Consider the following 16946-nt stretch of genomic DNA (forward strand, 5'->3'; position numbering starts at 1 on the left):
GATTGTTTCTTTTGATGGCTTCTAATAGTGGAATAAGCAAGTTGTACGAGTTCTCCCAACTCCCAAACAGATTTGCAATAGCAAGTTCACGGCCTCTCCATAATTTATTGTACTTGGGGGTTACCTTATTATATTTCTGCATTACGATATCTCGGATATGATTTATAGGAGAGCACACATCCCTTCTAATAGTCTTATCAATTGCAAGGGCAACCATCTCTGCTGTTAGCTGACAATGATCAGTACGCGTTGCTGATACTCTGCACGTATGAGGATACACTTGTTTGGTAATAATCCAAGATTCTGAAAGACCGTTTTGCTTGGCGCATAACTTAAATTTACAAAAAACATCTCTGCACACCACCTCGTAACGTTTGGGTTCGCTTCTAAGAATCTTGCACTCACAGTTCTTATCGAGATGGAACTCATTGATTGCTATCCTTAGAGCCGTTTTTGACTCATAAACAACACCTTTAGCCAACGGATTATCAAATGTTTTTTTTGAGCTGCCGAAAAAATCGACATCCGCAGGCCGAAAACCGGATATGTCATTGAAACTATCAACCGGATGTGTCATATTTTCTCGACCGGTTATCGGGTACTGTGATTGACGGGATTGTGTTTGACGAGACTTTGATTGCGACTGGCTAAGCGGTTCAATATCATCGTCGGAACCCAATGACTCATCTGAGAGCATCTCATCTCCACTTTCCAAACTGTCAGAATCAATTGCATCCACAGGTACATGCGAATAATCACGTACCTGTCTACGGACCCGACTGGTACTGGGTCGGGGTCTAACCGGTAAATCCACAGAGTTTCGACTGGTACTGAGTCGGGGTATAACTGGTTGATCCACATAGTTGCTACCGATACTGGGTCGGTGTCTCATTGGTACATCCACAGAGTGCCGACCGGTACTGGGTCGGGATCTAACTGGTACTGGGTCGGGATCCACAGGATTTCGACTTGTACTGGGTCGGGATCGAGGTTCAGGAATCTGACTGGTACAGTTCGGTTCCAATTCTACATATAACTCGAGAATCGGTAACCTTTGTGAAAAAGACGACACAACTCCTAACATGAATTCGAACGATGGTTGGTCCATTAGCGGTACTAATTGATAGTCACGTTGTCCATCGGTGGACATATTAAACCTGGCTTGAATTTCCAGATTTGCTTGACTAGCATTGTACCCAACAAATTTATAAATCTCATTCTGAAGATAATCAAAATTGTGGTTCGCGGTTAGCGGTATTGAGTATTTTGCTCGGGTACTGTAAAAGACCCCGTCACCATTGTATTTGATTTCTCCTCCGATAAAAATTTTCGCACAAATGGTTGTCATTTTTAGTTTCGATTGGTCTGGCAATTTAAAAAATAACAACATGTAAGTAATTAAAACTTGTCTAGACCTCTAAAAATTATTCTATATCATTTTATATTTTTCTAAATTATTCTAGACCATTTTGGATATTTCTAAATTATTCTACACCATTTTGGAATGTTCTAAAAAATTCTAAATTATTTCGACAATATTCTCAACCGTTTAAAATGAACTAATTAATTATATTATCAATTAAAATAAATAAAAATAAAAAATACCTGAATCGAAGCGCCGATTTATCAGACAGTCAGAGCTCCGTAAGGATTCCTAACACAATTCTAAATCATTTTAGAATTTTTTTTGTCATATTCTAAACTATTTTGGAACCTTGGTAGCAACTACCAACTTTTCAAAAAAAAAGAATCCGAAATTTGTTATTAATTTTGAGTATTTATAAAAAAATCAATATTCTTAATCTGTTTTGACTATTTTATGAATTAAATAAAATTGATTATAAAAAAATAATAAACTACTCTTTTACAATAAACTAAATAATAAGTAACATTCTTTCTCCATTACTTTTGATTTATATTTTTTATAACAATAATGAACAATTTGTCAATTTATTTTATTTATAACAAGTTGGTAAAAAAAAAAAGTCTGTACATATTGAATAACAGTAATATATGCAAATATTACGGTTATAATATGTTGTATTTTGGTTGGAGATCATATTTTAATTTTTTCTTCTCAAAATTTTTTTTTCCAAAAATCAATAGTTAAAAAAATAACTTATATAATTTACAAATTAACTATAAAAAAAATTTACCTTTTTTTCTCTTCTTTTCTTCCGTTTGTATCTCAAACAGCGTTTTTTCTTCTTCTTTCTTTTCTTCCGTTCGTCTCTCAAAATGACTGATGCTTCATATTTATAGAATTTGTGATAAAATTTATCCGGTATACCAAGAACCGAACCAAAAAAACGGGTCCGTTTAACCACTAACCGGACCAGTCTTTCCGGTTCATCCATAACCGAACCCATTGGTCCGGTAAGCAGCTAACCGAACCCATACCCTTGGTCCGGTTAACGGTTAACCGAACCATTGGTTCGCTAAATGGTTAACCGAACCAGGTCCGGTTAACCGTTAACCGGTTTGGGTACAAATCGAGAATTACGCACAGAACGGTTAGTTTTTCAAATTTAATTATATTTTTGGATAAAAATAAAAAAATCGGTTCCTACATATTGTGAAACAAATAAAACAATCATCAGTTCCCTTACAAAAGTTGGAGTTTTAAAAAAAATAAAAAAATAGCAATCTACCGACACTGTCAATATGTCATTTCTTTTCTTGTTAAAATTAAGGTCATTAGCATATAAAGATAAACTATATGTCAGATCTACCTTGAGCAGCTTGCAGCTAGCAGTTCTTGTCAAATGTCAACTTGTCCTGGATTGGGACTTTGGAGCAATCTTATATAATTTATATTTGGAGTTCTCTAAGGTCGGTATCCGGAGACCTTAGTTAGGCTAAATGTCAGTGTCCATTAAATTGTTTTTCATATTTTTCTGATTGTATTTAACGAAGTATACTATAACCTGCTATGGAATTTGTTTCATGGTGAAAGGGAAATATTTGTTTTAACAATCTTTCTATTCATTCTATTAAATTGACTTTTTATAATGATAATATCTATAAAATCTTAGTCATTGGACATATTTTTTTTTTTTAAATTTAAATACCTAGATAATAAAAATTAACATGATTGATCAAATTTCTATAAACAATAAAAACATATGCTCTCTTGAATGAGGAAAGAGAATACAAGAAGTATGAGCTCGCTAATCATACATAATAAATAAGAAAACGTAATAAAACCGAATGAATGAGAGTGTTGATGATGTTGCATACAATCTCAAAAATAAAAAACAGATACAGTTTGACCACTATCCAATCAACATCTCATCGTTTACATCCGAGCTTTAATGCACTAAACATAAATATTTAAAGGTGACTTAAGTTAGCATAAAGTTAAAATAACCCTTACATATTGATTAAATTAATGCACCGTTTTATATTTTAGTCAACACTCCTTCATTTACTTATTATTATTATTATTATTATTATTATTATTATTATTATTATTATCAAAACCAATGCTTTTAAGAGATATATTATCTATTTCGCTCTAGTTTTACTTCACTCATTAAACACAATAATGCATTATGAGGGTTCTAATATAGGGGTGAAAACGATATGGATATATCCGATCTGTATTCGAATTGTATTCGAAAAATTAGATGTATCCGATATTAGAATATCTGTGTAGATACGGATACGTTTAATTATCCGTATCTAAATAATAAATATATACTATATGTTTTAATATATATTATGAAAAAACTATGTTATTCGTTATTATAATTAGATAAATATTATGAATTTTAATATTATTTTAATAAATATTTGATTGAGATCCATAAAATATCTGCTACGTATTAAAAAATAAAAATAAAATAATATAATATGATTTTCACCACCATCCGCTCCGTTTTAACCCCAAATAATCTCTAGTGTCATAAGACGCCCCAGCTTTATTTTATATAAAATTTTATAATTTTCAAAATTGATTTAGAAATGAAGGAGAGGTGATGAGTTTTTTTCATAAACCATAATTGAAAAATGGATTCTTAGGGAACCAATATGATTACAATTTTTTTTTCAAAAACCATAAGAACCGTGGGAATCTCACGGTCTGGCATTTTTTTTTTTTTTCCAGACCGTGTGCTTCTCACGGTCTTGCCAAATTTTTTTTTTTTTTTTTTTTAAAAAAGCAGATTTTTTTTTCAGACCGTGGGGTTCCCACGGTCTCAATTTTTTTTTTTTTTTTTTTTTTTTTTTTATAAAACAGAATTTTTTTTAATTTTTTGTATTAAAATATTAGAAATGTTGAATATGTTTCTTTGAAAATAGATGAAATACAATATAATTTGATTTATTAGAAATACTGCAATAAATAACCCGGATCAATATTTTTCAGGTCGGATTTTTCGCGGCTGTAAGAAAAATTAATATATTTATTTATGTGTTATTAGAAAAAAATAAAAATGCTTAGATTCTGAGTTATTGATCCGGGTTCAAAAGTCATTTCTAGGTAATCCAAAAAATATTGTGATCTTTCTAGTAAATTTAATTTATGAAAAGTTGTATCTATTTTTGAAAATAATAATAACTTTTAAGTTATTTAATAATTGTTATTCAAAAAGAATTCTCAAAATAGATATAACTTTTTATAAATTAAATGTCCTAGAGGGATCACAATATTTTCTGGATTACCTAGAAGTGACTTTTGAATCGGGATCAATAACTCAGAATCTAAGCATTTTTATTTTTTTCTAATAACACATAAATAAATATATTAATTTTTCTTACAGCCGCGAAAAATCCGACCTGAAAAATATTGATCCGGGTTATTTATTGCAGTATTTCTAATAAATCAAATTATATTGTATTTCATCTATTTTCAAAGAAACATATTCAACATTTCTAATATTTTAATACAAAAAATTAAAAAATTAAAAAAAATTCTGTTTTATAAAAAAAAAAAAAAAAAAAAAAAAAAAAAATTGAGACCGTGGAACCCACGGTCTGAAAAAAAAATCTGATTTTTTTTAATAAAAAAATCTGTTTTTTTTTTAAAAAAAATAAAAAAAATAAAAAAATTTTGGCAAGACCGTGAGAAGCACACGGTCTGGAAAAAAAAAATGCCAGACCGTGACGTTCCCACGGTTCTTATGGTTTTTGAAAAAAAAGTTGTAATCATATTGGTTCCCTAAGAATCCATTTTTCAATTATGGTTTATGAAAAAAATTCAGAGGTGATAGCGGAAGGGTGGGCTAACAATGTCAGTGACTCAAGAGGATTATATGAGGGGCTGTGTAGGCCCGGCATATGCATTCAATACCACGCGCATCAATGATAGGCCGCAGGCGGCACATGAGAGACCATATGCAGTTAGGCTGTAACGCACCACCTGAGCCCCTCCACTTCCCTCTGTTTCCAGTTTCCTCTCTCTTGCCACCTTTCCCTCCTTTTCTCTTCTCATTTCTCAGCAATCAAAATCTCTTGATATACAAAAATATACACTAGTTGTTACACTCCCACATTAGAAACCTCCCACCTCTCTCTCTCTCTCTCTCCCAGAGCAAGCTATCATTGACCTTCATAGAATTTCTGATCTTCTAATCTTCTCCTTCCCAGTCCAAGAAAAAGAAGTCTCATCTCTTTAAAAACAGAGTTCTCAAACAGAGCAATTCTTGTACCTCCATCAAGAGCCTATCTCTGAAACAGAGAAGAGCAACAAAAATGCAATCTTTCCTTTACAAGTCCCTGTTTCTCCTCCTATCTTTCTTTGCGCTCCTCTTCTCTCCCACCTCCGCTCAAAACCAAACTCTCTCTCCTTCCCAAAACAAGCTTCTTATTAGACTGTACCACATTCTCCAATCGCCTCCTGTTTTATCTCCTCTAAACACAAGCACAAACTTTTGCTACCTTCCTCAGTCCCCCAATCTCACAATCACTTGCTCAAATAACCAGATTACGCAGCTAATCATAGTAGGAGATCGACCTTTCTCCCCAAATTGGTACAGTTCTCTCTCTGCCTCTTTCTCCATTGATGCTTTCTTCACTACTCTTGTAAAGCTGTCGAGCTTAGAGGTTCTGTCTCTGGTCTCTCTTGGCATATGGGGCCCACTTCCTTCCAAAATTGACAGGCTCAATTCGCTCCGAGTGCTCAATTTGAGCTCGAATTACATATACGGCGAACTCCCACAAGAGATTTCTACTATGACAAGCCTTCAAAACCTGGTTTTGAGTACGAATTACATTAATGGAACTGTCCCAAATCTCAAGCCATTAACTGGCCTTACTGAACTGGATTTGAGTTTCAACCGCCTTGGACCCGATTTCCCTTCTCTCAGCAATACCATTGTGAAGTTGGTACTGAAAAACAATTCTCTCACAAAAATCCCACAAAATCTTGCAAATTCGCTGAGCATGGTTGAAGAGGTAGATTTATCGTATAATCAATTATCGGGTTGGGTTCCAAGCTCCTTATTTTCTCTACCATCAATCCAATACCTCGATTTATCACACAATAAGCTCACAGGACAACTACCTCAAACTCTAAAATGCGGTAATTCCATTTCCTTTCTTGATATATCAAATAACATGTTAAGCGGGACTCTTCCCTCTTGCATGGTTTCAAACTCTTCAAATCGGGTTGTGAATTTTTCATGGAATTGTTTGAATTCGGTCGACTCGAAGAACCAACATCCGAATTCATACTGCAACGAAGGTGCATTGGCCGCAGTTTTACCACCGCCTAATGATGTTTCCACTTCTAAGAAGAATAACACTAGCCTCATTGTTGGAATAGTTGGAGGGATTTTAGGTGGCGTGGTCATAATTGCAATTTTGGTAGGGATTGTTTTGAAAAAGGCCAAAAAAGAGGGTCGATTTGAAGGTGGCAATGTGTTTAAGCCAAAAGAGGGGAAATCTTTGGCTAAAAAATCTTCAAGAACTCCAGCTGAGAAAAGTAAGAATATTTAACTTCACAAACTGAATTACTCTTTTTTTCAAACCTTTTCTATTCAAATTAGGAGCACTGTCCTTGTTGTTTTTGAGGTTAGGCTTAAGCTTTTTATTTTTTATGTTAAGATGTAATTAGCTTATATTAGGTTTTTTTTGTCTTGTTGTATGCATGAAGGTCAGAAGGTAAAAATTGACGATCCAACTAGAAAAGGGACCATTGCTGTAAATGGAACTTGCAACTTTTGTTTGAAGAAAAAAATAAAATAAAACAAGTCCAACTTCTTGAGCATTCAAGTTTCTAGGCTTAATGCAATCATTTTGTATGTATAAATCTCAAATGATTCATTTTGTATTAATTTAGGACATGCAACACAAGCGGCTCGCTTAGGTGCAATGGGGGTCACACCTTATCGCATTTTTACACTCGAAGATCTTGAAGAAGCAACAAATAACTTTGACCACTCTAATTTGATCAAAGATAGTGCTCAAGGACAGGTTAGTAGCTTTAATTTTGTTTTGTTTCCTCCTTTATTAGTAAAGTAAGCGTCCCATGAAAGTGCACATGCAGCCACTGTCGATTGGAAGCTGCTCTCCTTGATGACGTATACATTGAGCTTTCAAAATGTGAGAATAAGCAAAAAAAAAAAGTACTAAAAAGGAATGCATTCTAAATTATTGGGCTCTTTTGTCCATTAAAAAAATTCAATGCAAATAAACTAAAAGGAAGAGGGAGACTTGTACATGTATTTAGTAACCTTGGAAGTTGACTTCTCTGATTTCAAAATAGATTAAAAAAAAAAAGTCATTGAAATCTTAGTAATGAATACAAGATCTTGTTTTATTTTTATTTAGTACAATCTACACCATTTCTTGCATTAAATGTTGTTCCACCTTGCTTAAGATCTACTCCCTAGGTATTCAAACTTGAACCGTCTTTCCTCAAAATAATAAAAAAGCACAGGCATACTTTATGGACTTGTAAAGTATTCGTTGAAGAAAAAAAATTAAAATCACAATGACACTAAAAAAATGATCACCAACTTATTAGAGCATTTCAAATATGACAATGAGTTCCTTTACTTGACACAATGTGTCTCTAAATGAGTGATGTGTTATGGATTTCCAGAAATCATGCAAGCAACTCCTAAATTAATGCCCTTCTTTGAAATGACTAAACTAACCTCATTTGTCACCTAAGTTGTGTTGAATCTGTTGATAGGGACATAAGTATTGTATCCATAGTTCCATACGATACCAATACAGCGATATGACAATTTTTTTTAAAAAAATCTAAGGATACAATACGTCTTATATAAAACACTTTCTTTATTATTTTTTTTCACGATAAATAGTACTTTTTTTAGAAATTGTCTTGTATTATTTTAAAAATAAGAACGTATCAAAATCTAAGGATTGATTAGAAATTGTTTGTTGATTTATAATTTTTTTTTCATGTAAACATTCTATCATTCGTATATACTAATAGCTATACCAAATACAACAATTACACTGGAAAAATACATATGAAATTTAACTAAATTCGTAATTTGAGCAAGACTATCATTTCCACTTATATTAGTGGTTCTACTAAGAGAATAGCTGGCAAAGAAACAAAGAAAAACAAATTATCAGCATTGACAAGGAGTAAAATGAATATTTCTGACTTTATATGCACTAGGGTTCAGGCAAAAGATGAACTGAGCCAGTATGTATCAGACCCACATGGTTTCTTTTATCTTTTGATATGGATGGTAAAAACAGCGCTATTGTAGGGAGGGTGCTAAGAGTGTTTTTTCCACTATAAAAAGTATCCCATGTTAAAATTGGCGCTATTATAAGGAGGGTGCTAGTGTGATTTTCCGTGGTGGTTTCATATATCTGCCTGTATCTTAAGCCAAATCCTATTCAAAATTTAATAAATTTTGGATATGCCAGTTGGCATGTCAGGTATACATTGCATCGTTTGAATATCTGTATCACATACATATCTTATACAGGCAAGCAAGCCCTAGTTAGCATATCTGTGTAACTTAGTTATATATGAGAGAGGAGGGAGGAGCAATTTCAGTACATTTCCAATCAAACTTTAGGTAACTTTGCTTTCTAGGATCATTGTCGTACATACTATCTCGGTGAGGCTTTACTCGAGAAAATTATCGTATTTTTTTGAGTTAACCTGGTATTCTGTATTTTGATGGTCTCACAAGAAATTTGTTGTTATCATGTCCTTAATTATTGTTTTTTCTTATTACAGCTCTACATGGGACGGCTTCAAGATGGAACCACAGTTGTCGTCAGATGTCTCAAGTTGAAACAAAAATATGTTTCTCAAAACTTGGCACAATATATGGACATCATATCTAAACTAAGGCACCGGCATTTGGTTAGCATCATTGGTCATTGCATATCTGATGGCCAAGATTTTACCAACACAGCCACCATGGTGTATCTTGTGTTGGAGAATGTTTCGAACGGAACATTAAGGAGTCATCTTACAGGTAACTCTTATCTAATTTATCCTGGGGAGTTAAAAAAAAGAATAATGCACTTTCCCAAGCACTACCAACGATTAGACACATAATTGATGGTGTCAACTAGACTATTCTTCCTTTATTATGCTTATTGGGTTTCTGAAACTTCACTCTTGCCTAAATTTGAATTTTGATGAGATGAAAAACTTGGATCTTCAATAGCTGTTAACTTCTTTGCCTGACTGACAGAGTGGCGGAAAAGGGAGATGCTGAAATGGCCTCAGAGAGTAACGGCTGCAATTGGAGTTGCAAGGGGAGTCCAGTTCCTGCATAATGTCTCTGTACCTGGAATTACTGGAAATGATATTACTGCTGACAATGTATTCTTGGATCTCACCCTCACTGCAAAAGTTGGCAATTTTAATCTCCCAAACCTCCCATGTAACAAAAATCACAAGGTAAGCAAATAAAAATATTTCTCTGGACCTTAAAAAAAAAATCTCTGAATGAGTTCATAAAATGCAGTTTTTAATATAGAAAGGGTTGTCACAGATTTATAGGGCATATAAATTTTATGATATCCCAGCGTCTTCATGAAGATTTCCATTATTCAGCGACTGATTTTCATTTTTGCTCTTTCTTTGTCAGGGTGGTTCAGAAAGCCCCATTAGTTTATTTGAAGAAAATGATCATCGAAGGTATAATAGATTACTAAATTCTTGAGATATAATATATTCAACCTAATTTGATACGAGGATAAACTTTCTTTTAATCAGCATTCGGAATATAGAACAAGGGCAGAAAGAGGATATATACGGGTTGGGTTTAATCCTTCTGGAAGTAATAACAGGAAAGCCAGCTCAATCACAAAATCAACTTGATTCCATAAAATCTGCGGTGAGTTTATTTATTTATCACTCCAACCACATATTTATTTTTATTTATGTCAAAGCTATTAGTTGAATTGGTAAAAATCCACCAGCACCAGTCATGAATACTTTACTGTGCATGAATATTGTCGTATTGGTAATTTTTTATAAAATATATTTTTGATGTTAAGTTTCTACAGCTTCCAAGAATAATATTCCAGGAAATAGCCATTAAAGATGTATGTGCTAGTCTTGACTAATAGTAACTAATTCAGGTGCTCCTTAGTTCTATATTGCCACAACCAGGGTTGAACCAAAATATGTTCTTTACTGGACTAATTGGTCCTGACTGGTATGAAATTCATAAATGATAAATCATGTGCATTGGAAGAAGAGGTTTACATTTTTTTTTCAATATACAGTTAGAACAAGGCTTGAATGAAGATCAAGAGAAGTTGAAGGCAATTGTGGATCCTGCAATCTGTGGTACATTCGCCATTGACTCCCTGAGAACAGTTGTAGAACTAACCCTGAATTGTCTGTCAGAAAATGTGAGAGATCGACCTTCCATAGATGATGTGCTATGGAATTTGCAATATTCAGTTCAGGTCCAAGAGGGTTGGGCTAGTAGTGGAAATTTGAGCGTACAATTTTAGACAAATGGTCGATACTAAAAAACATAGGGTAAGCAATAGAAGTAAATTATTGAACTTTGCACCTCTACCCTTGCAAATCCTCAAAATATTCAAATATCTTATGCAGGAAAGGAAATATGATGAATGGTCCAGATCCCTCCCTTCTTTATCTCTCACTTATCCAAAGGCAACGGGGATGGCATGCGCGCGCTCGTGTGTGTGTGTCTGTGTTGGGGTGGGGGATTCAGAGAAATTTTCGTAACTTTTTTGGGCATGCAAAAAACAGTTGGCTGTTTGACATGGTATATAGAATATTTTGAGGTTTCTTGAGGGCGTTCATAAAATATTATACAGAGAACTTCTGTATGTGGTGTTATTGTTTTATATATAGATGTTTTTTCTGTCTTCTTTTAGCTACTGGTGAGTGCAATAAACATGGAAAATATAAAAAATAAACCTGAGATGTATAGCGCAGGAAACCAACTTTTGTAGCTTTAATTTATCAATTCAAAAGAAATGAACATGTGAAATACAGACATTCGACATATGTGAAAAATCTGGATACAGATGAATGTGTTTAATGGTCTGATGGTTTTCATATTGGTAAATATGCTTCAACAGATTTTAAATTTAATAATTTGTACGTTCGAATTATCCAAAACTTTGAAACGGTATCTTACTAAAAACATTTTAGCTGATTTCAATGTGGCAATCAAAAGCAGAAATTAATTCAGAGAATTAATAATACATCCATATTTGAGAGAGAAATAAAATAGTGAAACAAAAAAATTTAGAAATGCATTGTTTGTCTTAGTTAGACAAGCCTTTCATGTAGCATTGGCCGTGCTAGTTCTTAAACTTTTAAACAAGTAGCATTGAACTTCATTATCCAATATTCATGCATGTTATGTTATCATATAACAAAACTTGGTCAAATCATCAAGCATCAACTGTTTCTTTGAAATTAAATCACCTCAAACACCCACCAAGTAAACCATAAAATAACCAAAGCAATTGCTAGAAACAGAGAATCTCCCTATATATAAACAAAGAATTAACATTTTTCTAAAACAAAAAAAAGTCAACTGATATGCACATTTGCTCAAGTCCAGCTGAGCTCGACGATCTCAGCAACCTTTCTGTTGTACGCCCTTTTATCAGTAACAAACAACCTTGCTGCTTCAAAATTTGCTGCCGAGTCAACAAATGGGTCACATAGAATTGACTGCCATTAATTGTTCAGAAAAATTAATACAAGTAAAAAGACGATAATCAATTGTTAGAATTGAGAGAATTGTAGGTATCATCTTCTGTTTTCGGTTCATATGTATTGTAGCATAGTACACATTCTCATACATACTGGACACACTATGCACACATTGTTTTGCATATGATGCCATACATAGTATAATATATTCGATATATTACAGCTTTTGGCTTTTTAAATGTACAAAGTTCCACATTACGTTTTCATTACAGTTCCAATATACTATCAACTTCTTATTTAGCCTTGATATATTTTTTTTAAATTGCCAAATGCCAAATGTGGGGTTATTGTATACAATGTAGCAGATAACCAATAAAAATGGATAGATAACAAAAGTCATGCCAGATAATATATTATCTATTATGTTCTTATCCTTGTCAAGCATTGATGCTTGAAGTTATTTGGGAACAATGACCGTACCAAAAATTAGGTCGAATGACGATACTGTTTAAAAATTTTACTAGAGAGAAAATATGCATTTAAGAAAACAAAAAAGGAAAGAGTGATTACCTGGATAGCAACAAGTAAGAAGGGTGCACTCCAAACTGGGCTCCAGTTATACCCTAGTATATCCAAGCATATTGTACCATCTCCAAAAACTGCGAGAAAGATAAAAGAAGGTATATATAACTAAACTTGAAGACAAAAGTGCAGCATTAAAATCTACAAATTACAAAATAAAAAAATATAATTTTGAAACATATTCATGATCCAGCATAGTGGATAATGAGCCTCGTCTGACCTCCGAGAGAGTTCAAAATTAATTAAATGATTTTGGCCCAGTATTAGATTTAGGGGCTTGACCCCTTTATAATGAAAAAAAACAGAGGAAGATAATTGAGGCCTTGAGGGGAAGAAATAATCTACCATTGGGATGATACATTTTCGAATTGAATTTTGCGATTGGTGGTTGTTGCGGATAGTCATCATTGAACTCAACCGATAATTGAAATGTACCTTGAAACAATGAAATACAAAGATAAAGTTTTAGACAAATATTTTGCATAAATTCGATCACTTGATAATTTGAGCCTTTTAGATAACAAGTTTACCTCCTTGCCAAGGGCCACAATCAGGTCTGCAATAAAAAACAGAGAAAATACCTAGTGTTAGTGATATAATTCTGTAACAGTAATTGCCTTTACTGATCAAACTGGAATGATTTCAGCAAAAGGGGGCCAATTGAATATGTGTATGTTCATTGTATCATTTTTGCTAATTGATAAGGGTCAGTTAACACTCCATTTCTCACTTATATTCTGTAACAAATTGATAAGAAATAGTTCTCTAATAATGTTCAACCCTGATAATTAATTTGTGCCTAATAGGAAAGAGAATAATGAGAATCTCAGTTATGAATAGGAAAATTTATGTTCTCCTGCATAATACCAATCTCAAAATCTTTTCTCAAAGAAAATTAAAATACTAGGTAGAGTTTTCCTGTATGATAAAAGCAGGATCAAGAGGGGGTACAATTTTGGCTCACAACAAACAATAAAAATATAATGTTTGTTCTTGTCACTTTCATTAATAAATTGTGGAAAAAATGCATTACCCACAAATGGTAACATCCCAGATCATGATGTTGTTGTCACGAAGAACTCCATAGATACCTGGAGGTGGGTCCCTTTGTAGCTCATCAAACTCTCTTAGGAGCCTTGTGCTCGCGAAAATCGACATCTCTCACTGTAAAACCTAGAGTATGTTCTTAGCTAGCCAATAAATTATGTTAACATTTCTGTGATGACAAATTGATCATCAAATTCCAATAAATTTAATACATTATCCAAGTCATAGATAATATATCTACCAATTCAAATTTTACTTTGTTAAACATTGTGGCGGTGATTATTAGTCATATAATCTACCTCTTGTAAATTAGCCATTTTTCAAATTTTCTACTTTTTTTCCTCGGATTTATCTCTTCAATTGCCGATGTTATGAGAGATTTTACACAATGTTTTGTTGGTATATAAAATTAAAAAAGAAACATGTTTGGAAATGCTATATCCATACCTGCTAAGCAATTGCCCGTATTATGAGACACTTTACACAATATTTTATTTGGACATAAAATTTAAATAATGTGTTTGGAAATGTTATTTTTCTAAATCAACATATTGAAACTATAGCTCATATCATTGCAAACGATGAAGCCCATTTTTACAAATACAGTCCATAATAAAAATTTACAAACTTGCTCTGCTATTTTAAGGGCGACTAAAATTCAGCAGAAAATTTTGGGATGATGTACAAGTATTTACAACTCTGTTTTTTCTTTTTTTAAAAAGTCCTATTTTTAAAATACTGATCTTTCGTGTTTTGCAATTTTTAAAGTTCTGTTTTCAGTGCGTTTATTTGGAGAACTAATGCTTCAATAAAAAGTTCCCATGCGAGAACAACTTATTATGTCGAAGTTATGTCATGTTATGCCGGAAAATTTTATTTCGTTGGATTGTGCGAGTGTTGTGTTAGAAGTAATTGGATGAGACAGTAATAAATAAAAATATAAATTCTTAAAAGATAAAATAATTAGGAACTAAAGACAAGAATAGGAAATCCTGAACTTGAATGGCTCACAGAATTGCAATCTTAAAAAAAAAAAAACTAACATTGAGATTCAAGAACAAGTACCTGCTCCAGCAACTGAAGAAGAGGTGAAGAGAGGGATGACTGATTGTAGAATTTTGGAGGAGAAAGATACTTTTTACAGAGGGAGAGGGAGGGGGGTTGATCTAAGACAACATTCCTCTCTAATTTGTACCACTAGCTCCTAATTTGAAGGATAGTTTCTCCTTGTTTCCCTTCCCTTTTCTTCCAATCTAATTAATTCTAACTTTTGGAGGCCTAAGTGATGATTTTAGTTGATTACTGGATTGCACTTGTTCCTATAATTTTTACATAAAACAAAGATAAAAATAAATAACATCACATTTCTATTGTATAATGGTGTAGGGTTGCAAACGGATTGGATAGTGGTAAAATCATATCCGTGTCCGCTTTTATTTTTCGGATACGGCTATGGATCGGATATTAGACAGATACAGATCGGATATCCGTTTTTCTATAACAGTGAATAACATATTTTTTTCATAATATATATTAAACTATAGGATATATATTTACTATTCATAGACAAATAATTAAAATTTAAAACCATATCCGTATACGTATCCGACCGAATATTCGAATATTGAATATTGGATATCCGTATTTAATTTTCAGATACGGATCCAAATACGGTCGGATAATATCCGACCCGTTTTAACCCCTATAACGGTGCCAAATTTAGAAAAGAATATTATAACACATAGCTAGCTCCAATTTTAACATTTGATTTAACTGCATGAGAAAAAAAAAAAAACAAATTATAACTAAAAGGTGGAATGAAGATTTTTTTTTTCTTTACGTGAGGCCGACTAAGACAAAGCAAGATATTAACTTAAACCCACTTGATTCGATGAGATAACTAATCTAAATTTTAATCAAAAAATAATTCTACATTCTACACAGTTCAAAATCATATTTCAGCGCACAATATGTAAAATTGTAAACCCTGCAAGGCAGCAATCCAAATCCTAAATTGAAAGTAGGATTGAAGTATTGAAAATATGCAAATTCTAAGAATATAGTCAAGAAGGTACCTCTTTATGTCAGAAGCAAGCACTTTTTTTTCAGAATCAATCGACAGTACGGGACCTGCACCTTGTAAGAACAAAGTAAGGCAAGAATTTTTTTTTCTTTTTTTGAGGGAATTAATCGCAGTTTTCGGGGAACTTTCTCCCTGGATCTGTTTTTTTCTTCACACCCCCTCTGTCGCTCCTTCCTCTACGCGAAGAGACTTAAGTGTACAAAGATACGCGAGAAAGAAGCGCGTTCCACTGAACTTCTTAGAATTTTCTTTTGGAAGTTTTTCTCACCGTAAGTTTAATCGGATGTCGGTTCTTTCTTTTTTACATTCTTTTAGAATTGAAACGACTTGTAAAAAAAAAAAAAAGAATTTTGGAATTAGGATCCTCTGTTACAGTTTCTGGAGCAGCCGTCACTAAAACCGACGGTTACAATGAATATTTTAAGGGGGTCACATTAGTTTGCAGAAATGCTGTAACAGAGAAACCGGACTGACATTTTTTTTTGAAGCAATTGAACTTGACTTTGACTGTGTATTGGGTTTGGTCTTGCCTACGCCTCAATTAAATTCTTAAAATTTTAGATTAATGCTAATTTTAAATTCAGCGATGTTTGGAGAATTGACATATTAATCCAAAACTTATTAAAAACAATAGTTTTCAAGGAGGATTTCAATACTTCTTTCATATCTCATCATATCTCATATTTTATATTTTTATTTTTCAAGTTCAAATTATCAATCCGAATTATTCAGCATGATATTCAAACTAAAATATACTTGAAAATAAAATTTATAATTTTGAAAAAAAAAAATTATTTTTTAAGATAGATTCAAAATCATTCTTTTAGGGCAATTCAAAAATAGTGATTTTGTACCTATCTTCAAAAATAGTAAAAAAATTGCAAAAATTATAAAATTTCACTCCCAGTCATATTTTAGTATGGATATCATGTTGAGCGATTCGGATCGTCAATTTTGAACTTTAAAAACAAACATATAAAATATGAAATATGATAAGGTATAAAAGGCCTGAGGTATTGGAACCCTCCTCGTGAATTATTGTTTTAAATAATCTGATGCTGAGTTTTGTTAAGGATCAGATAGCAATTTCAAACCTAATAAAAGGAGCTGGTAAATTTTCTTGATGATCAA

General features: G+C 32.8%; 2 protein-coding genes across 3 annotated transcripts; one reads left to right on the forward strand and one right to left on the reverse strand.

The window, feature by feature from the left end:
* Positions 1 to 5546: 5546 nt before the first annotated feature.
* LOC144571602 (Leucine-rich repeat protein kinase family protein) lies at positions 5547 to 11298 on the forward strand. The gene is made up of 7 exons (XM_078320949.1): positions 5547 to 6925; positions 7283 to 7416; positions 9176 to 9419; positions 9642 to 9850; positions 10041 to 10090; positions 10169 to 10289; positions 10684 to 11298. Exons 1-7 carry the CDS (start codon positions 5695 to 5697, stop codon positions 10915 to 10917), a joined length of 2223 nt encoding a protein of 740 aa, XP_078177075.1. The 5' UTR covers positions 5547 to 5694; the 3' UTR covers positions 10918 to 11298.
* A 466-nt stretch (positions 11299 to 11764) lies between these two features.
* Positions 11765 to 15887, reverse strand: LOC144571603 (ubiquitin-conjugating enzyme E2 2-like). Of its 2 annotated transcripts, none has more exons than XM_078320951.1 (6): positions 15808 to 15887; positions 13719 to 13845; positions 13216 to 13241; positions 13031 to 13120; positions 12674 to 12762; positions 11765 to 12121 (listed from the first exon to the last, which is right to left on the reverse strand). In XM_078320951.1, the coding sequence occupies exons 2-6, from the start codon at positions 13841 to 13843 to the stop codon at positions 11999 to 12001; spliced, it is 453 nt and encodes a 150-aa protein (XP_078177077.1). In that variant the 5' UTR covers positions 13844 to 13845; positions 15808 to 15887; the 3' UTR covers positions 11765 to 11998. The 2 variants fall into 2 exon arrangements, with proteins under 2 accessions (XP_078177077.1, XP_078177076.1); XM_078320950.1 differs by lacking the exon at positions 15808 to 15887 and adding an exon at positions 14798 to 14923.
* Between the last annotated feature and the right edge of the window lie 1059 nt (positions 15888 to 16946).

This window comes from Carex rostrata, chromosome 19, assembly GCF_964058835.1.
Source record: "Carex rostrata chromosome 19, lpCarRost1.2, whole genome shotgun sequence".
Taxonomy (NCBI): domain Eukaryota; kingdom Viridiplantae; phylum Streptophyta; class Magnoliopsida; order Poales; family Cyperaceae; genus Carex; species Carex rostrata.